We start from the raw sequence: 23,341 nt of genomic DNA on the forward strand, positions 1-23,341 counted from the left end.
CATCTAATCTAAGTGAGAGTCTTGCTGGATAGAGTAGTCTTGGTTGATTTCTCCCTTTCATTACTCTAAATATATCATGCCATTCCCTTATGGCCTGCAGAGTTTCTACTGAAAAATCAGCAGATAACCTTAATGGGAGTTCCCCTGTATGTTATGGGTTGCTTTTCCCTTGTTACTTTTCATGTTTTTTCTTTGTCTTTAATTTTTCTCAATTTGTGTTTCAGTGTGTTTCTCCTTGGATTTACCCTGTATGGGATTCTCTACACATCCTGGACTTTGGTGACTGTTTCCCTTTTCATGTTAGGGAAGTTCTCAGCTACTATATCTTCAAATATTTTCTCAGACCCTTTCTCTCTCTGTTCTCCTCTGAGACCCCTAAAATATGAATGTGTTGGTGTATTTTTCTGTTGTTGTCCCAGAGGTCTCTTAGACTGTCCTCGTTTCCTTTCATTCTTTGTTCTGCAGCAGTTATTTCCAACATTCTGTCTTCTAGCTCATGTGTATGTTCTTCAGCCTCATTTATACTGTTACTGATTCCTTCTAGTGTATTTTTCATTTCACTTTTTCTACTGTTTATCTCTGTTCTTCAAATGTTCTTAGTTCTTTGCTAAAAATTTCTTATATCTTCTCGATTTGTGCCCCATTCTTTTTCTGAGATCCTGGATCGCCTTTCCCATCATTTCTCTGAATTCTCTTTTGGGTTGAGAGCCTATCTTCACTTCCCTTAGTTGTTCTTCTGGGGTTTTACCTTGTTCCTTTATCTGGAACATATCTCTTTGCCACCTCATTTGGTCTAACTTTCTGTGTTTGTGGTCCCACTGGCTGCAGGATTATAGTTCCTCTTGCTTTTGGTTGCCTGCCCTATAGGGCTGGTTTAAAAGGCTTATGCAGGCTTCCTGGAAGGAGGGACTGTTGCCTGCCCAGTGGTGGGTGGAACTGGGTCCTATTCCACTGGCGGGCAGAGCTGTGTCAAGGGCTATGTGTAGAGGTCATTAGAGGTGGCTGTTGGCTCAGGATGACTTTAGGCAACCTGTCTGCTGATGGGTGGGACTGTGTTCCCATTCTGTTGGCTGTTTGGCTTGAGGCATTCCAGCTCTGGAGCCTTCTGGCTGTCAGTTGGGGCCAGGTCTTGGCATTAAAAATGGCAACCTCGAGCACAGTTCACACCAATGAGTACCTAGTACCTCCATCAGAGGTGTCCTCATAAGACTTCTATTTTACATTTTGTGAACTTTACAGGTCTGTACACTTGGTATAATTTCTTAGTTTTAAAATGATTCCACTTTGCCCAATTTTGTGGCAAACAAAAGAGCTATTGTTGGAAACAAAATCTAGGCAAAAATTGTCCTATTTATCCCTGAGAAGTTTAATGCCCTTCCCCAAAATCAATTTATTAAGGATACAAAAATAACTAATTTTTCTTCTTAAATGTAAATTATTTCTACAGATTATTTTACTCACTGGGGATTATAATAGAAGCAGAACTAAAATGTCAAGGGGCCAATTGATATTATTTTGAATAATCGTATTTTCCCTAAGAAACTATTTAGAAAAATAACACTCCAATTAAGTTCAAACAATTTGCTGAGTGGAAAGAGAACTAGAACTGAAGAAAGGTGGAGATTAACAAACATGGTTTATTTTACTCAGAGGTGTAATACAGGTTACATGCCGAATTGTAAGTTTCAAATAGTCATCTGAGCAGCACTTAGACCTGGACCAAGCTATAAATGATTTAAATATACTGACCCTATGAAAAATGTATATATACATATATACACATAATCCTGACAAGGATTAAACCTGACATAATCCTGGCAAGAATTTCTATGAATGTTCACTAATTTAACTTAAAAACAAAAATATTTTAATTTGTTTAAAATTTTTAATATTTCAAAGAAAATGTGCTATTAAAAAATTTCTATATCCAGATCAGAACTATTTCCTTAACTGTTATATTGGGATGCAGTAATTTTATAATCCTTTGATTTTGGTTTGTTTACAAGCACACTCAATGTCTACTTATTGATTTCTGATTAAATGATCTATTTCCTGCTTACCTTTCCAGGCTAATTTCTTGCCACTGACACACTGACATTCTAACTTCGTTATTCCAAACCTCTTTCAGTTTTTTTTTTTTTCAATTCATGTACTCAGTACTGAGGATTATATTTAGCCTTCTTCCTCCTTTTATTTGTACCAGTCAACAGTTTCTCCAACACTGAGATGCCTGGCTTTCATTATCTTAATTATCTTTAATATCATTATCTGCCACTTCCATACGACTCCTCCCTGCCTCCCTGAATATCTTAGCATGCAGGGAAGTGAGGGCTTCTTATGTACTTTTATAGGTCCTTATACCTCACTCTTATATGCTCATGGTTTGTCATCCATCTGCTCTGTATCCCCGATAAATGGTAAGTTCAGAGACTGGAAGCTATCTGTGCCTGTTCAGAGTAATAAATACTTATCAAAGGAAGAAAAGAAATTTTTCACTGGACAATTTTAGGAATCATCAGTGCCAAAGTCATAAAAATGGCCTAGATTTCAAGAATTGAGAAGAAAAAAGGTCAAAAACAAAGATAATTTTCTTAAAATATCAATGAGATAAGAAAGGAAAAAACTGAATAGCTAAGAAATTAGCAAGCGGACTGGGACCATTTATTTCAGAGTGCATGAGGGGAGTTTCAAGAAGTGGTCAATACTATCAAAAGTTATAAAGAAGTAAATTAGGAGGGGTGAAAATATATGATTAAACAACATCATTTTCAATTGTGAGCTTGAAGTTCTTCCTTTTTTAAGTCTTGAAGTGATTCTAGTTTAATACTCTGATTCTAAATTTCTTTCATGTTTATAAAATTATTTATTTTGCATATTTATTATTATACTTGTTAAGAGATTTATTTCTGTTTTGCTAAATTTCTAAATTTCATTGGTAATACCATGTTTTATCACTGGAAATAATTTTCTTCAAAAGTTTATTTTTTTCTTGTTTGTTTTGAAGTATTAGAACAATTGACAAGTCTATCTGCTATTATCACTAATCCAATAGAAATCTTGACCAAGGTCAAGTTGTCTTTCAAAATGACTCTTAACCCACATTTAACTCTTTAGTCACCAGTGTTTGTCTTTTGGTAAGTCAAATCTTTACTTTTTAAAAACATTTTGATCAGTCCCAGGATGACCAGATGATGGTTTTATTCATCAAAAGGGTATGATCACTGGATTCTTTAAACCCATAATATCAGGAAAAATAAATTTATACATTTTGTGGGTTAATATTATATTCTCATATTTGTCAACATGTCAAATGTATTCCATTGAGACTTAACTAGTCACAAATTTTGGGACACATTCTTTGCTTTATAAAAGATCTTCACTTTGACAGAAAATAACACTAATGATGAGGATGCTTAATAACAACAAATAGAAAGTCAACAATAATATACACTTGTGAGCCAATATACCTGTTAACAGAGTTTCAGGAATGGTGAGAAATTCTAATTCTATAGTGTCAATAAATCAGTAACTTATTCTTGGTGCCACTCACTAACAGTCTCTGTACTTCTGGCTGTCTTGGTTTCCTTAGCAGTGTTGAATGAACACTGAATTTTTCAGATTAAACATTTTATCTATGAGAAGGATAAAGACCTCCAGGTTATGGATGCTTCAACACCACCAACCTATTCTGACAGCTGAAACAATTCCAGTGTAATTTCTGTTTTCCCATAGGTATTTATTCTTTGCAACCTTGCAGATTTTTGTAATTTTACTTTTCCTTTCATCATTTTAGACACTATTACCCCTTCCTGCATTTTTGGACATAGTGATATTATACCATGTTCCAAATACTCAGTCCTGTAAATATACAAACAGGATAAGCCATTGTGTATTTAGTCCAGAATCATGAAAACTGCCTCGGAAATAATTAATTGTAACTTCTGGAGAAGCTCTTTATTAAAGGCAAGTCTTCTGCATATTCAAATGACTAGTCAACACCACTGAAGAAGTTAAGTTTACTTTTTATTTTCTTAGATACAATCTACCAATAAAATAAAGTTTTGATCATTTCAAATAGACTAAATTTAAAAGTTTAACATATTTTATAGACATCATCCCAATTAATCACCAAAAATAGCATTGCCAATTCTACTGTAATGACTACATAATGAAATTGAAGAACTGTTTTTTGTTGTTTGAAAATGTTGTGCTATTAGTTAACAGCGTAAATGTTGTTTTAGGAAAAGTTTAACAGTTTGCTCAAAGTTCTTTAAAAACAATAGTATAAATGTAAATTATTATAAATTTGAAAGATGTTTGGATTAATAAAGCTTAACTATACATGGGGAGGAGGACAAAAAAGGGCCACTCAAAAGAATACAATTGTTTTAAAATATACTTAGGTAAAGACTGTTCAAAATTATTGACAAAAAAGAACCCATATTGTAACTCTTTATTACCTTTTTTAATTGCCTCTTTTAAAAATCCAAAAGCATTATATATTAGATCTTCAAAAATATTTCAAACAAACAGCCTAGATTTAGAATTCCACATTTCTACCGCCAAAACACTCCTCCTTCCAAAAGTCTTTCATTTTGTCAGTTTCTTTGGATGTGGAACTTAGCCTAGTATCTCCCATTTCAACAGTGTCAAATGGATGCAATTACAGTAATTCCAAGGTATTTTCATAATTCATATGGAATAATGGAGTCAGAAAATTCTCACATACATAGGGAAATTCACATTTCCCTAATGTAGATTCTTGCTATTTAGTGGCTAAGCCATGTCTGACTTTGCGACCCCATGAACTACACAGCACGCCAGGCTTACACACCTCATATATCTATGGATATATCTATGGGTGGTATGTCTGAAACATCATGAAAACTGCAGTGAAAGATACATACTTTTTGTCCTTAAAAAGGAAATTTAAAAGGCTCAGGCACCTATAAGCAGATCTGACTGTCAATATACACAGGTTCACCCACAGAGAAAATAAAACTCCCCATATGTTGAAACGCTTGGCATCTGTGTACTTCTTTTTCCTATTTCCTGCCATGTTCCCCTGGTCCTATGTACTGACTGCAGATTCGGCCTGAAGGAGAAAACTCCTCCAGCTGCTAACGTGAGGACTTCAGCTCTGTAGCAGTGGGATGATGCAGCATTGCTGCCTGCTTAAAGGCCTCCCCTGGGGATGACTGTGGGTGCTGGCACGCCCTGTTGTATGTTAGGACACTTCAAGGACACTAATTTCAGTAAGAGGAGAGGGAAAGCAAAGCTCCGTTTTATCAAATGTGCTATCAAAGAAAACACAATTTTCTTGTTTCATTTTTTGGTCAGGAAGCAAGCAGAAATTTTTTAAAAAAGAAAAAATTTATTGTGATAACAGGCTTTACTTCAGATCTGGGTAAATGATAAAAACAATTGAAAGTGACAAAACAATTATCTTAACATAAATATTCCAAACAGTTAAGCGTTTAATTTACTCTTGTTTTACACACACACACACACACACTGTCTCTAGTCTAAACTTAAAACTATAACATACCTGCAAGTAAAAACTGTGCTTTATTCTCTTTAGCAAATAAATATTTATGCTATTGATAAACTATTTGAGGACAAAAATTTATGAAATCTCAGAACTCTTATAGGTAAAAATAGTTGGATAATCTATTGTTAACTACTGACCTAACCCTCCTAGAAGAAGCTAGTTATATGCCAGATACGTGACTATAATTGGGCTAAATTGATATGTTACAGCCATGTTATTGTAACTGTATAATATAAAAATAAACTTAAGTATGTTCATAGAAAATTTCACTGCCATCCTTTACAGTGTAATCTGCATTTACCAAAATCATACATATTTTGAAGGTTTGGATCAAAGTATATGGTAGACTCCAAGGGTCAGCAAACTTTTTCCTGTAAATATCTAGATAATAAATATTTTAGGGTTGCAGGCCACCTACCATCTCCATGGTGCCTCAAATCTCCTATTGCAGTGTCAAAGAAGCCACAGACAATGCATGAATGAATGAATGTGGCAGCATTCCAGTACAATTTTATTCACAAAAAGTCAACCAAACTATGGGCCAACCGCTGATGTAGATTATACATCATTTTGAAGTACCATAAAATGAAATGAAGGATAATTTAGCATTTTTATAAGAAAGAAATATATGTGACATTGTCAAGATCTTTATTGACTCTTTAGAAAAAACAAAAATACCAAAACATCAAACTTCAGTAGCACACATAAAATCTTACCTGGTTAGGTATCCTCAACGGGGGCCTTGGACCTCCAGGGTATCGAGGTGACATAAAAGGCTATTGAAGTAAAACAAATAAATAAACAAAACAAAAAAATGTAAAATACAGATCTGAAAATAAACTGCTTTGAAGAATTTTAGAATTATACAAAACATAAATTTACTTCTGTGGCTAATTTCAGTAGAATAAATGCTTTTGAGAAAAATTACCGTCCTATTTTTTTTAGTTTGTAAAATATCTGGAAAAACTGCCAAATTTTTTTAAAATGTGAATTATTCTTAAGATAATGCTATATAATTGGCAAAAGGTAAGATTAAGAAATTTAGGCAACTGAATTTTAGTAACAACTTTAGGAAGAGGATTACTGGCTACATCATTGTACAAGTTGGATTCTGAGTATATTCTTTGGACCAAATTACCCAATTTGGTTTTTGTTTTCCTCTAATAATTTTAAAGTTGCCAAATTTCTTCATCTTTTCTTTTGTTGTTCTGTTTAAAATGGTAAAGGCATTTCTTTCCCAAGGGACATTTGTAGTTAGAAAACCTCCAGCTTTCTTTCATTAAGAGTTTGTTGTAATTCTAAATTGATTATAAATTTTAAAGTTGAAATTTCTTTGCATATTTTGAGCCTAGCAGACTATGAGGTGTGTACATTTTTAATAGACAGTTTTTATCAAAGTATAGTTAATTTATAATGTGTTAGTTTCAGATGTAAAGTGATTCAATGATACACATACACATATATGCAAACATATATACTTATTTAGATTATTTTTCATTATAGGCTATTATAAGATATTGAATATAGTCCCTGTGCTATACAGCAAGTCCTTGTTGTTTATTTTATGAATAGTAGTATGTATATGTTATGAGGTGTGTACTTTTATTAACAGAAAAATGTTAAAATACAAGTTGATTAGTTAGATGACTCAGAGGCTGCTAAGATGTGCTGACTCTGACAGTCTCAAAACTATCTGAAAAATATGCTAAAAGTATCATTTTGATGATTGTTCAATGTTGAGTGGAAGAATATTTTTGACACTTAGATTTGAGCACAAATTTAAAAAATTATTCAAAATTTCATTTTTATAAATATAATTGATTATATATATTTTTATATATATAATTGATTACATGTAATGTAAGCAAATTATCAACTCTGAGGGGCTGAATATTAACTAAAATATTAAGAATGAATTCACTGAAGACTTGTACAACCCAATTCTACAGTAATTCACATAATTCTAAATTCCATTTTAATAATACTTTCTACAAATATTTTTAGAAATTAGACCTGCAGTTCATGGCTACACATATTTTCTAGGGTTATTTACAAGCAGCATCTGAAAAATAAAATTATAACAAATTTATGTGGTATAGACTTTCTCTTTTGGAGACTCGGACACATCAATGAGAACTTTAGAATTCGGGAATTTGGCTTTTTGCTCACTGTGTTCTCATGTTAACGTAGTCTTAGATCATTTTAAATAGAAACAGTGGGTTATTCAGGTAATAGTGTCAACTTCAGCTGGCAAAACTTAAATAGATTTTCCAGTTTAAACATTTAAAAAACGTTTAGTTTTTACACATTTGATCAAAGTTGACTACCAATTCTGAAGTGCTGCTCTAAATTGGATTAATTAATTAACTATACTGTCAACTAGAAGCTCATCTCAATAGTCACACTTCCTCTGCTACTTTCCTGATCACCTAATTTCATTTATGAAACTGTCCTGGATTCATTTAAACAATTTAATAAGTGTGGTGTCACTGATTTTGGAATGGTTGGCTTTCTTTTACAAATGTTTTATGACATAGTCACTAAGCCAAAATACAATACCAATTTAGTGTTTGAGACATGGAGAAATAAAAATAGGTTACTAATAATTCCTGTCTATAATAAAATCACTTCCAAGTGGAATACAAGGTAGAAATTGTTAATGCTGCTAAATCCTGGTAGACATCGAAATGCACCTTGTTTGGGGCAGAGAATTTGAGATTGTATGTTCCTCTGAATGTAAAATAATGTTACAGTATTAATATAAATGGACTATTTAAAAAGAGAAATTTTTCTCTAATCAGTGGCATTGTGAATAAGTGTGTTTTAACAGGACCGTTGTACTCTTCTGTCTGAACATGAGGCCCCATCGAGACGCTACTGAGACAGAGGGGCCGTGCATGCGGTTGTGGACCTGAAGGCCCCTCTGGAATAAGATTGGAGAGAGAGTCTCTTTTAAATTTACTTCCCCTTGAATGCCCTCCTCCAAGAAGTTCACTTTTTTCTTTGGCGGGGGAGGGGGTAAAAAACAAAATTGAAACCCACTTATAATTTTCAATCTATTGCTATACAGTTAAAGCAGAAAATAACAAAAAGCTAGTTAATTTAGATAACAATCTACTACTTTTCCTTAAAATATAAATGTAAAAAATGGGTAAAGGATTTTTCTTTGGGTAAAGCATTTTAATACTAAATTAGCACTGTAGTCCTTAATATTCAGATTGAGTCTTAAGTTATTCAGTTAAGCACTGAGAACCAATAGTTTAGTATTAGAAACAGAACATTCTACTACATTTGTATTTCACTATTCAGAAGTCAATTTGTTTTCAAATATAATTGAAGGTATTAAAACAAGTTTAAATTAATTTATGGTAAAATGCTAATATAAGAGATTACCTACCGATAGTATGTGCGTGTGTGCTAAGTTGCTTCAGTCATGTCTGACTCTTTGCAACCCTATGGACTGTAGCCCGCCAGGCTCCATGGGATTCTCCAGGCAAGAATACTGGAGCAGGTAGCCATGCCCTCTACCAAGGGATCTTCCTGACCCAGGGACTGAACTCGCATCTCTTACATCTCCTGCGTTGGCAGGCAGGTTCTTTAACACTAGCACCACCTGGGAAGCTCTACATCTGTTGACAGACCTGTCAGTACTCTCTCTGTTGATAACCTGGAAAGAACAGACTCCTCAAAGGAGCCCTTAGCTATGAGAGTGTGCTTACTTTTTATATTCGGGGAATTCTTTTTCATAGTTGGGACATCAAAACATTTGCTTGAAGATGTCAGGAGGATGAATCAATATTTTAAATGGAAAAAGCCTTCCCCTGAAAAAACGGGCTAAACAGTTATAATGCGTGCAGAAAAAACATCTGACTGGGAGTCCAACGGGGCCTGGATTCTGGTTTTTGTATGTCCACTAATTAGCAGAGGGACCCTAAATTAAAAACCTTTCAGGGCTTCAGCTTTCTCAATCTAAAATGAGAGTTAGACTAGATGATCTCAAAAGTCTCTTGGGAAATAATAATTTAAAAAGTCCTATGATTCTGTGTTAATTATTTCCAACATTACCCCTAAGTGTAAAGATTAGTGTACTACAGCTATAAATATTTGAAGCGTGTGGATGGGACTGGGGTGGGATATCAGTGTATGTGCCTAAGGCACAAACTATCTTTCTCAAGGAGCTAGAGAAGTTTATTCCCATGCTTTCCAGAGGAAAAGAAAAACCTAGTTGAAGAAAAAAATATACTTCAACAATGATGCTCTTTGTTCAGATCAAAGGTCAATAGAATAAAAAAGCTATGCTTATTAATTAAAAGGTATGCTAGAGATTTGTTCATTCACCAAATGTTTACTTAACACCCACAAAGCCACTGTTGTCAGTGGCTGGACATATCAGTGAACAAACCAGATAAAGATCATTGCCTTTTGCTTAGGATTTTTCAAAGTTCACAGTCCTAAAATTAACAGGAGAAACAATTTTCTGGAAAAATTATTTTCTACAGTCCAGTAATCTGGAAGAAATAGAAGGTTCTCTTCACCAAATGGCAAATATCAATGAAAACCAAAAAAAAAACCCATTATTTCAATCTGGTGCCTTCCCTCAGAAGTCATATTACATCATCCCTACTTGATAGAACATGTAGTGCTATGAATGACTAAAACTCAAGGCTATGCTTTTAAAAAAGCTTTCCAAATTAGGGTTTCCTAAGGTTCTTTATAAGATAAACTGAGTGGCACAGTTAGTACCCTGACATATGGAAAACATTTACAGGCATAAATTCTCATTTCTACATGTTTCAGCGATTTACTTAGAATGAATGGGATAAGCCAAAGTGGAAGCAATAAAAATATATACAAAGCCAGAAAAATCAATAAATTATTTGATGACTAAATGAAAGGAGAAAAAACTAATAGAAATATAAACCAAGTGTTCAGCTCATTTCCTCCAAGTAGTCTTTTAGAGAAAAGATCACACCATTAGAATCATAGTTTATTTCAGAATGAATGTCATCCCATCTTAAAGAATTATCATTTTCCATTATATCAAGAATTATTCATGAAATATTAAACTTCTGCTTTCCTAAAAGAGATTTTCCTTTATGCTTTTCCATTTCTGCTAGTAGAAAGTCGTAGTCTCCCTCTTATTTGATCTTCATAAGCCATTAGTGCTTTATCTCAATTCTCTAAGATTTAGAAGGAACTGGCTCTTTCTCATCTTTCCTTCTCTGAAAATCCTGGAACCCACCGCACCCTTATGGAATTATTTTACAAATAATTTACCCACCTGAAATTATAGGTGGTGAGAACCATTTTCAGCCTAACTTCTTTCCATATATATATATATATATATATGATCAAACTGTACCTCTTAAATGACACACTGCTCAAATGTTAACCTTACTAATATCTTCTAACATTTTAATAGTTTCTAGAAAGCATAAATATGGTTAATAATCAACAGCAGAATATTTCTTGAGATAACTCTGTTCTCTCCTTTCTCTGCCAAGTAAATTTCTACTAACCCTCCAGAGGCTGGTTTAAGTTTCACCCCCTCATTAAGGAGGGTCCATAGGCTCCTTTCCCTCCGTTTTCTGAGCACGCTGTTCACACTGTTCTCATAGAGGACTGAGCACACTGCAGGGGAATATGTGCCTTGATATGAAGGGAACCCACTTCAGAAAAAGCACAAAACCACATCAGAGCAAGTACCTTAATGTCAAGGTAATCCATGAAATAAAACCAGTATTTCTAAGAATCCTTAAAATTGATGTAGCAGTGTACAAATCACCTAATTTTAAATATTTCAACATGGCTTTTGAAACTCTTGATCTTTAACAAATTGATAATAAAGAAAATTTAAAAATCACTGAAAAAACCAAAAGCTTCTTTAAAATACCATCTTAAGCATTTTCTATATACTACATTTTATTTTAGGACAATTTAGAACAAATCAATGATGAAGAGAATACTACCAAGTTCTTTAGTAAAAACAAATCTAACCTTTAGGACACTTCACAACTCTGAAAATTTGTAAGTGAGAGGTATGTTATACAATTTAAAATACTGAACTTTTTTGAGGATAAAACTGCGAAATTTGCTTCTATTTTTGAAAATATAGTATTTTTAAATGACAAAGAAATACACAACTACAAAGTTTAAGAAAATATGAACTTAGGAAATCTAAAAAATACATACACACTTAAAAAATGACTTCACAAAACTAAAGTGAAGTTTTATAAGTTCTGTAATTGTATGATTATAATAACATTCGATTTAAAGAATTTTATTTCAATACACCTTTTTGACACATTTTATAGCAAAAAGTTTTTAGACTTAACTAGGTCAACCTCCTCATTTTATGTAAAAGCAAACCAAAGGTCAAATTTCTTAACTGCCACTTTAGCTTTCTTAGAGCTATATAACATCCCACTACAGTAATACCTTTGTATTGCAGAATAAAGGCAGGTATACATACTGCATTCTCATGACCAACTGACCATAAATAAACTGCCTGACAAGGCACTTCCTCCTAGGCCCTCAGCAACCTTGCAACCATTCATTTAATGTGGAATTCTTTATCTTTGCTCCCATTCAACTTTGAAAAGCTGAAAGGACAATGGCATTTCAAGTAATCAAGTTAATTTGCACATAAAGTAGTAATTAGCATGTGTTCTTGATTCACAGATGAAATTCAACAACAGAAATATAAAATAAATCTGGTAAGCTCTATCTCTCCTTAAACATTTTTGGTAGAGTTTTGATAATATAGGGCTTCCCTGATAGCTCAGTTGGTAAAGAATCTGCCTGCAAATCAGGAGACCTCGGTTCGATTCCTGGGTCAGGAAGATCCCCTGGAGAAGGGATAGGTTACCCACTCCAGTGTTCTGCCCTGGAGAATTCCACTGGTCACAGAGAGTTCGACAGGACTGAGTGACTTGCACTTTCTTTGATAATATATGCTGTCTTCAGTTCATTTATTTATTTTTAAGTCAAATACAGGAAGAGAAGACGGGTTAGGAATGGTGGTACGTGGATATGGTATTAGTAGAAGAGTACTATCATTATCATGAAACTGTTCATTATAATGTGATAACTCATAATGAAGTTTAGGAAGAAGGGAAGGAAGCAGCACATTATAAGAGAGAATTTGCAGACTCACATTCAATAAATACTTGGTTGTTTCCATAGCTGGCTCACTGACTGAGTGAACAACATTGATGAGAGACTGTAAAAACCAGCGAAGGTGCAATAAAGTTTGGTTCTCTTGTATAAAATCTCATCTGGCCAATTTATGTGTCTTGTTAAAAATAAGTAGCATCAATTGATATTGCAAAGGAACAGTATTGGCACAGTATATTTGGTTGTCTAGTGAGAAAATGCTTATATGTATAGAGGGGAAAATTCAGCTTGTTTATGTAGGATAAATCATATCTTTTAGAGGACCTAATAAAAGGTAAGGAACAAAGTGTTGGAGACCTCAAGACCATATCTACAATGACAATATCCACATTAACAACATATAAGATAATTTCTGATTAAGATGACTTCCCTGGTGGCTCAGACAGTAAAAGAGTCTGCCTACAATGCAGGAGACTTGGGTTCAATCCCTGGTTGGGGAGATCCTCTGGAGAAGGAAATGGCAAACCACTCCAGTACTCTTGGCTAGAAAATCCCATGGACAGAGGAGGCTGGCAGGCTACAGTCCATGGGGTCGCAAGGAGTCAGACACGACTGAGCGACTTCACTTTCTAAGATGACTAAGAAGGTCTTATTCTCTCTCCTACTGCTTTCAGGCTTCTGTTTCCGGGGTTTCAGGGTTGAAAATAGTGATTCTTAAGCAGTTTTACAGAGTGCCAGTATTTAGTAACCACTTTTTGGTATAGAAGGATGTCAGGCTAATCTATGATTTAGAGGAAAAAAAGGTATGATAACTTACCAATTTTTTTTCTCTAAAGCAGAGGCCAGCTATGAGAAATGCCACCAATTTCATATAGTGGGGCATTTCAGTGGGGGTGTTTTGTCTATTAGAGTGCTGCATGTACACATGAGACTCTATTCTTTTTATACTTAAATATATTCAAAGAGCTATAAGCCTCAGGTCTTAGAAACAATGTTTTAGCTTACATATTTTCTTTGCATTAAGAAGAGGCTGGGCACTGTGTAAAAGTATTAAACATTCTCCTTTCTTAACATCATATTTTCTTTAGCACATAACCATTTTTAGTGCAAAAATGTGTAAGAAGAATGGCTATTTGCTAAAAAGTAATTTGCTTTCAGCAATATTTAGGCAAAAACACAAGGTACAAAGTGATAAATAGGAAAAAATGGGTTATCTTCAGTAACTATATTAATTACATAAAGATCAAATATCTACCTTACTTGGTCCTGTGCAGATATGACTTGAAACAGATTAATCTTCTGATATTTTTTATGTACTGTTTTAGGCAGACACACAGAAATAATATAAAAGTCTGTGACATAAAAATTATTCTAGAATCTTTCAACAGAAAAACTTTTCTTGAAAACAATTTTTTTAAATTGATAAATATGGAAGGTTATAATTATAGTCCTGTAAAGGTAATAAAAATATATGAGATTTTTATCCCAAGCATAAACATTGTCTTAAAAATTAAACATTGCCTTTTTTATTCATTTTGTGTCCATTTTTTAAGTTTAGTTCAATTCTCTTTATATGATTCTCCTATATAGATTTCTATTCTCTATTTTGCTATTTGAAATTTCACTGAGAAGTAAATCTTTTTCCTTAATTGTGATGGGTTGAAAGCCTATGCTATCAATAATAAACAATATTCAGAATATTATTTTGAAAAAAAGCATCAGTGTTGTGACTTGTACATTTGTTTCTGCCATCGCACATATAGTAAAACTGTTCACATTTTTATTTTTATAATTCCATGAGATGCTTCATGAGTTTTCTGTGGAGAAGTAATGAAGCATAAATTATACATCGACTGAATTTCTTCAAAGTTACTTTACAATTCATATATCTTAATTTGTTCAGTTCCTTTTCTGTTTTTCATGAAAATCTCCATCAGACATTACTGACACCCCAGTGGATAAGACACTCTTGATAACACATCTTAATTCCAACTAGTATTAAACTAATTTAGCTCACAAAATGACATGCTTGTGCTGGCATATTCTGCTAATAAGCATAAATATGTAGTTTATTTTCCATACATCTTAGATATTCTATCATCAACAACACAACGCACATAAAATAACTGTAAAGTAAGATGTTTTTGGGGCAAGGCTAATCCAGTTCAGCACAGAGTTATAAGCAGGTTGATTCTTTGGCTATAGATTTAGTCTAAGCATCCAAATGGCTCACTTCTATTATGGGCCTTTTCAAAAAGATGAGACAATTTCTCAAGCTTTTATTACCATATATTAGATACTGGTTTTTGGCAATGGACTTGTCGATTGTGAATGACCAAGCTTCCTCCAAGCTGCCTTCTGTTCTAATCAACTAACAGAAGTTTGAATACAATCTATAAAAACGTTAATAAACTGTTTTACATCAATTTATATTCATAAATACACAAAGACACTTTTTTTTGGTGTCTGTGGGACAAGTAGCTGGAGTCCTATGTAAGCTGAATTTGGCTCTGTGCTGCCTACTATCACTGACTCAAGTCACAAGGACAGATTAACCCGGATTATATAGTTTTAAAAAATCACCATGGGTATGAAAATAAATATGTAAGATTTATAATTCAGGGTAAAGTATTAGGCTGACTCAAAAAAGAAGCCAAAACAATAAGTTTTTAAAATTACTCTTAATTTTTCATTGAAGGATGCAAAAGTATTTCCCTCTTCCCCAGCATTTTCCCTATTTTATATTCATGCTTCCATCTAAACTTGTTCCAGATGACAGTGCTGGAGATAGACACTTTAATTTACCTAAACATACCATTAGGTTAAAAAAAAAAAAAGTTACATTGTTCTTATCCTTCTGATGCCTTGATATGCTAGGGAAGTTTCTACTGATTAAGCAGCAGTCTTTTCAAATTCACAAGCAGTGATAACATTTGTTATAGAAACCTGCCTATGGGCTTGGTCTCTGATACAAGTGGCAGATTATTACATATATATATATATTTACTTTCTTTAGAAATGAAATGTCATGCTTCATATTTGCTTGGTTACTTACCTGCAAACATGAAGTCTATTTAAAATTACTTATGTCCAAACTATACAGAATACTCTTTTCTACTGAACAGATTTTTACAAAAATTATTAATGCTCAAAAATGTCTGTTTTGAAACTAGAGCTTACTAATTTGACTAGTGCCAAACAGTATGAAAATAAGCAAGATGGGAGAATTCAAATTGAACCAACGGAAGTGACTTCTTCATCTTCAATTTAACAGATGCATTTTGAACCATGTGTCTTAAACAAATACAGAATAAATGTACAGAATAAAACAAGACAAATTTGAGCAGAGAAAATATTACTGATGTCAAAGTTATTTGTACTGTCAAATTATTTATAGAATATTAGAAATGACAGAGAACCGGCAGTAGTCACAGTTGAAGGTATCTTTAGTAAGTAATTCTGTTTTACTTTTTTGATAAGCATCCTACTGTGTACAAAGAATATCCGATTACTCTATTCCCTAGCACTGTGTCTTTAAACTCAAGATTATACCTGATAGTTGGGTATAATAGATAGTACCTGGCAACAGCCAATACTCTCTGCTCACAGGTGCCAGCAGAGTTGTTTTCTTTGTCCCTCGGCAGGGATGGACAGTTCATCATAGCCAACACTCATTTGCAGCAGCATTTCTTTGACCTCCCCCTATTCCCCATCCAGTTACCACTTCATCTCTTACTTTCCCTTTAGAGCAGAACTCTTTGAAAGAGTTTGACACCCTCGTTGCCTCCAATTTCTCTCTTCCTGCTACATACTGAATCCACTTTTATGCGACTGTCACCCCCATCACTACATTGAAGCTGGCCATATCATGGTCTCCAGTGACCATCTCATTAGGTCCAACCGTCAGGTGTGAGCCCTCAACTAATTTGAACCATCGGAAGCATTTGACACAGCTGATCATTCCTTATTTCCCTGAAACATTTTTCTTCTTGGCTTCCAGGCTCCCACAGCGCCTGATTTTCTTCCTAACTCATGTGTGCCTCTTTCCCATTTTTCTTCCTGGTTACTCCTCATCTTCTTGCCTTCTTCATATCAGAGCCTTGGGATGCTGCTTGTCTCTCTCTACTCGTTACCCTGGTGATGTCATCCAGGCTCACAGCTTTCAATATTATCCATATGCTAATAACTCCCAAATGTCTCAAGCCCAAGCCTCAGGCATAAAACTCCAGATCTGATACCTTTTGCTCTCTACTTGACATCTCTTGAATATCTAATAGTCACCTTAATCTTAACAAGTTCAAACTTAAGCTTCTGATATTCCTTTCATACCTCCTCTTGCAGTTTTACTTACATGAATAAATAAATGTCAGCTCTGTTCTTCCAGCTGAACAGGTCAAGAACCTTGCAGTCACCCTTCATTTGTCTTTTCCTCTCACAACACATATCTAGACCGTCACCAAGATCTGTTGGCTCTAACTCCAAAATATATCTAACTTCTCACCATGGTTACCACCTTTGAGCCACAATAACCTCTTGTTAAAATTTTGTAGTGATATTCAAACTGGCCTCTCTGCTTCCACCATTCCTTACAATAGACAAATCTCAGCATAGCAGCCAAGAAGACCCTGCTAAAACCCTCCACTCAGCCAAACCCCAAATGACCTACAAAGTTCTACTTGATGTGGCTTTCTACTGCCTACAATTTTGTGTATCTGTCTTCCCCACTGACAGTCCACTATAGTTACTCAGGCATTTTAGTTGTCCCTGGATAAGGCCAGTCATATGCTGAACTCAGGGACTTTACACTGGCTGCTCCCTCAGTCTACAACACTTCCTTCAGACACCAGCTTCTTGTTCCCTGACTTCCTTCAGGTCTTCACTCAAATAGCATCTTCTTGTTGAGACCTTCTGTGGTCAATCCATGCAGAACTTCCTCTACATTGTCAGTTCTTTTCTGATTCATTTTTCTCTCTAGTCTTTATCACAATCTAACATGTCTTATATTTTTAAACATTTATCTTGTTTGCTGACTGCCTCCCATAGTGGACTCTAAGTTGAGTGTGAGCAAGGGCTTCTATTTAGCTTATTACTGCAGTAACTCTAGCATGGGTAAGGGGTGGGGCAGTCAGTATTTGATGCTGAATGTCATCAGCTATCTTAGCCACTTGTTCTCAAATCTTAGCTTGTAAGACTCACTCGTTTAAAAAAGAAAAAACAACAACAACAAAAACCAAAGGATTTCCAGCACCATGGCCCCACCACCAAGAATTCTGATATACTAGGAGGCAGGTGACCCCCAGGACTCTTTGCCAATGTTACACAGAACATGCTTAGAGAAACACTGTTCTTAGTCCTAACCCTTTAGATTTCTTACAGGCTGTCATGATGATCATATTCATAACCACTACTTGTTTTTGTAAGTAAGGTTTGATTGCAACGGTTGTTGTTCAGTCACTAAGTCACGGACGACTCTTTGCTACCCATGGACGGCAGCACACCAGGCTTCCTGTCCTTCACTATAGCCACACTCTTCAGTCTACACAGTGTCTATGACTGCCTTTACACTACAACAGAGTTGAGTAGTGTCACTTCAGAGCCTTCAAATCCTTAAATATTTACTATTTGGCATTTTATAGAAAATGTTTGTTGACTTCTGATATAGACAGAAGACAAATTATTTCAGAACAATATCACCTAGTGATAAGTTGTTTTAGCTTTTTTAGGGTGATTTTTTTTTTTTTTTGGCCACACAGTGCAGCATGTTAGTTCCCTATCTGGAATGGAATCCGTGCCCCCTACAGTGGAAGCATGGAGTCTTAACCACTGGACTGCCAGGGAAGTCGATATGCTATTTTTTCAAAAAGCTGAAGGTATTCTAATGTATACTTAGGCCAAATCTATCCCACCTATATAGGGAACTTGCAATATATTTAATATTTGATTTATCTTTGATGGGCTTTCCCTTGTGGCTCAGCTGGTAAAGACCCACCTGCAATGTGGGAGACCTAGGTTCAATCCCTGGGTTGGGATGATCCCCTGAGAAGGGAAAGGCTACCCACTCTAGTATTCTGGCCTAGAGAATTCCATGGGGTTGCAAAGAGTTGGACATGACTGAGCGACTTTCACTTTATATTTAATAATTCATTTCTTTAATTCCCCAAAGAATGCTAACCATTTTTGTTTTTGTTTCTATAACAAACTTTAAACAAAACACTAAGATTCTGTTATAAACTGTCTTTAGATATTTGCTATACATTTTTTGTTTCCCAGGGACCTATAATAAAAATGGACATATTCTGGGAATAATTTTCAGTAGTAAGACATTGGTCTAGGATAGCCAGGTTAACTTTTTCATAAATAACTCATTTTGGTAAATAAACAAAAAAGGAAGGTTTCTAACAAGAAAGTATCTCATTCTGTTCTAACTGAAAAACCCAAGTAAAGACTCTGAGCCCCTGGTACTCCCCTCTTTGCCTGTTGTCCATCTAGTCAAAATGTAGGGTCTTTAGTTTGAGACTAAATTTTTTTTTAAACTTAAGTTACTCATGCTGAGAAGTTTTAATTTGTTCTAAGAGTTGAGGCCGGAAAAACTCCTACAACTGTAGGAAAGCATTATCAAAGCCAGCAGCTGTCAGGCACCTTTTATTTTTTTAGGCTGCTTTTATCTTCATACTAGAGAAAGATTTGTTCTGTTCTTGGTATTTAGAATCCTTGTTCTTTAAAGATTCAAAATTACATTTCCAAGAAAATGAAACTTCAGCTTTATGTCTTGAACTCTGGTAAATAAATAACCTTCCTCACCTCTACTCTCCATATCCTAGTGTATTTAATTCCGAGAAATACTATACTTAATGACTGAATTTTAGACTATCTATTAAATATACTGATAATGTTAAAAGTTATAGTTCAGTAAATCAATTCAACTTGTGATATTTAGCAATCATTCAAATTAAGAAATGATACACTTCCTAATCTTTCAGTTTGTTACCTGAGGTCAAAGATGATATCTACAACTTCTGGAGAGAAGGAAAAAAGTTTCTCTTGGTTTAGAGTATTTCCTAAGACTAACTTCTGAAGTAGACATAATCAGGAGGGATAAGAGGAAAGGCAAACCATTGGGAGAGAAGACAATCGAAAGATTAATAATAGAAGGGAACTACTTAAGTATATGTGTAAGTAAGGCATAGACACTAACTATATGTTAAATAATAGGGTAAAACAAGTCCTCTGATAATAAAACAGTTGTATTGTGAAAGTCTGAATATGAGGAGCAGGGCAGAGGAGTATACTTAGTTATGAAGGTTCCCTGACAGCTCAGTTGGTAAAGAATCCACCTGCAATGCAGGAGACCCTGGTTTGATTCCTGGGTCGGGAAGATCCTCTGGAGAAGGGATAGGCTACCCACTCCAGCATTCTTGGGCTTCCCTTGTGGCTCAGCTGGTAAAGAATCCACCTGCAATGCAGGAGACCTGGGTTTGATCCCTGGGCTGGGAAGAGCCCCTGGAGAAGGAAAAGGTTACCTACTCACTCCAGTATTCTGGCCTGGAGAATTCCAGGGACTGTATAGTCCATGAGGTTGCGAAAAGTTAGACACAACTGAGCAACTTTAACTTTCTATGTCCAGAAATAAGTCAAATAAATATATACCTTCAGAACCATTTAATGTTGTAAAAACATTTCTTCCTGTTTGTTCTTTTAAGTTGCAGTGTTAGATTAAATAACTATTTTCCTCCTTTTTGACTCTTTGTCCTTTAAAATATTAAGAATATCATTATTACCCTGAGTTTTGTATTACCCTGAGTTTTGTTTTTGTCTTTGGTGCTTTATAAATGTCATTTATATTGAGCTTTTTCTAGCCAATAAGAGTACCATGAAGAAAAAGGGAGATTTATTTCTATTTTTTTTGTACTTCTTATTATGTTATTACTATGTCAAAGCATTAGGTCAGCTTGCGACTGTGCAGTCTTGATAAAAATAGAACCTTTGGAAAATATACCCAAACAAGTAGAGACACTGGCAAACCACCACTAGATGGCAAAGCCGCTTTACCATTGCTGACGCTCTGCCTGTAAACAGACTGTGATTTACAAACGTGCTGCAGCACAGGTTCCACCATATCAGAGTTTTGATCAATTTGGATTTTAAAATATGGATGGCCACCACAGTCTGAAACTAAATTACTTGGTATACTTTATCTTAAACAAGTATATATAATCTTATTCATGTCAAACAAAATCTTACGTTTACAATCCATCATCAATATATTATTAGTTTTCAACAGTTCTCAGTAAAGACTACAGATCCAGTGACTAAGAAGATAGCAAATGGATCAAGATAAAAATCAAAACACAATATGGTACACGGTAAAAATGAACAAAAGGCGACACAGAATTCAGAATTAGATATTTACAAGTATATCCCACATTAGTTGTACACTCAAAGATACCTACATTAAACCTATTAAAAGGTTACATTGTATTTTCATATAAAAGTTATAGATATACTTAAAGTGATACAAACAAGATGTGGTTTTCTTGTGATAAGGGCAGAAAGGAGGAAAAATAAAGCATTTTTCACTTCCCCAGATTTTTTTTTTTTGGTTGAAATCAGAAATGCTTTAATTAGTATAAGTTATAATAAATATGTTTAAATAACTACAAAAAGTTATAATAAGTTTATAAATAAATGAATTTTAATAAGTACAAATAAGTTAAATAAGTTATAATAAATTCACAAGAGAAGATTTCTTATTGCTCAAATCTAGAAAATTATAATACTTCTTAAGGTGACAGAGTTAACAGTCTATTTAAAAAAAAACATGAATGAGAACTTGTTTATAAATGCATTTAACTAAACTATTTTATTATACACAAATGTGAAGAAAATCTAATTGGTTCAAGGATTAATGCTGCCTATTTGGTAAAATTTTGCCTGATTTTTAGTATGAATGCTATGAGAATGAATATATAGCAGACTGAAGCTTTTAATCCATGATTCAAATTTCTCAGCATACAATGAAACTTGTGAATAATACTCTAGCACTGGGACAGGAGAGCCATAGCACAGATTTAGTTCAAAGGGCCTGTTACGCGTATTCATGCCATGCCGCAATACTGTATTTTCTTCCACCATAACTACCAAATGGCCACTTTTACTATCTTCCCTCTGACCCTAGTAACAAGATTCCTCAACTTAAAGTTATTCTGAAGTTATTCACCAGTTCTGTGGTAGGTCACTCTGAGAATTTATAGCATTTCTTATACAAATTACTCCTTTGATAAAAGACTCCAAGTAAATGAACGTGCCTTACTTCAAATGGCTTCATTTTACTAAACTAACACCTTTGTTGGTATGTTCAGCTATACCCCTTGATTTTACTTGAGCTCATACTCAATACAAGCACTTCCATTTCAATAAAAAATGGCGGTTTAAGGGTTTATGAGGGTTTAAGTCTGAACCATGTTGATACCTGTCACTAACAGATGCTAATCTAGAGACTGTCTTCCAGGATGGACTTATTAAATGTATAGGGAATTAACCGTATTTATTTTGGAGTCTAAGTTAACTGTATTCTTGGGCTCCAAAATCACTGTAGATGGTGACTGTAGTCATGAAATTAAAAGATGCTTGCTCCTTGGAAGAAAAGCTATGAACAGCCTAGATAGCATATTAAAAAGCAGAGATATTACAGTGCTGACAAAGGTCCATCTAGTCAAGACTATGGTTTTTCCAGTGGTCATGTATGGATGTGAGAGTTGGACTATAAGGAAAGCTGAGTGCCAAAGAATTGATGCTTTTGAACTGTGGTGTTGGAGAAGACTCTTGAGATTCCCTTGGACTGCAAAGAGATCTAACCAGTCAATCCTAAAGGCAATCAGTCCTGAATATTCATTGGAAGGACTGATGCTGGAGCTGAAACTCCAATACTTTGGCCACCTGATGCAAAGAACTGACTTATTGGAAAAGACCCTGATGCTGGGAAAGACTGAAGGTGGGAGGAGAAGGGGAAAACAGAGGATGAGATGGTCGGATGGCATCACCAACTCAATAGACATGAGTTTTGAGTAAGCTCCAGGAGTTGGTGATGGACAGGGAAGTCTGGTGTGCTGCAGTCCATGGGGTTGCAAAGAGTCCGACACTACTGAGCAAATGAAGTGAACTGATTCTTCATGCAGTTGTTATGAATGCACAGATTTAGAGTTTGTAATAATTTCATTTGGTAATGTATTTGTCTATAGTTATAATGGAAAAGGGGAACTTCTCAGGTGGCTCAGTGGTAAAGAATTTGCCTGCCAAGCAGAAGACGTGGGTTGGATCCCCCAGTTGGGAAGACCCCTTAGAGAAGGAAATGGCAATCCACTCCAGTATTCTTGCCTGGGAAATCCCATGGACAGAGGAATCTGGCGGACTACAGTCCATGAGGTCACTAAAGTACATCTTATGATATGATCACATATTGAGTGAAGTTCAGAATTGTTGAAGATGGTGAAGCTTTATGCGTTAATTCAATGCTTTCCTGGTCTAGCACCATTCCAACTGTCCCCAAATAAGCTTTGCACTTCCTCACTAAGAATGGGAATTCAAAACTGATTTCATTCTCTGCATAATTCTTGGATGTCACTATCTCTATGGAACTGGATTAAAAACTGATATGTGGACTTGAATTATCATTGT

At 34.8% G+C, this 23,341-nt stretch overlaps 1 protein-coding gene across 8 annotated transcripts in view; it reads right to left on the minus strand.

Annotated features, from left to right (window-relative positions):
• Nucleotides 1–23,341, minus strand: part of SSBP2 (single stranded DNA binding protein 2) — a 318,494-nt gene that overhangs the window by 65,497 nt on the left and 229,656 nt on the right. For all 8 annotated transcript variants that reach the window (XM_070373069.1, XM_070373070.1, XM_070373068.1 and 5 more), the window contains one exon: nt 6,268–6,327. In XM_070373069.1, the coding sequence (XP_070229170.1) occupies nt 6,268–6,327 (60 nt within the window). The remainder of the gene's footprint in view (nt 1–6,267; nt 6,328–23,341) is intronic.

Source organism: Bos mutus, chromosome 7, assembly GCF_027580195.1.
Source record: "Bos mutus isolate GX-2022 chromosome 7, NWIPB_WYAK_1.1, whole genome shotgun sequence".
Classification (NCBI taxonomy): domain Eukaryota; kingdom Metazoa; phylum Chordata; class Mammalia; order Artiodactyla; family Bovidae; genus Bos; species Bos mutus.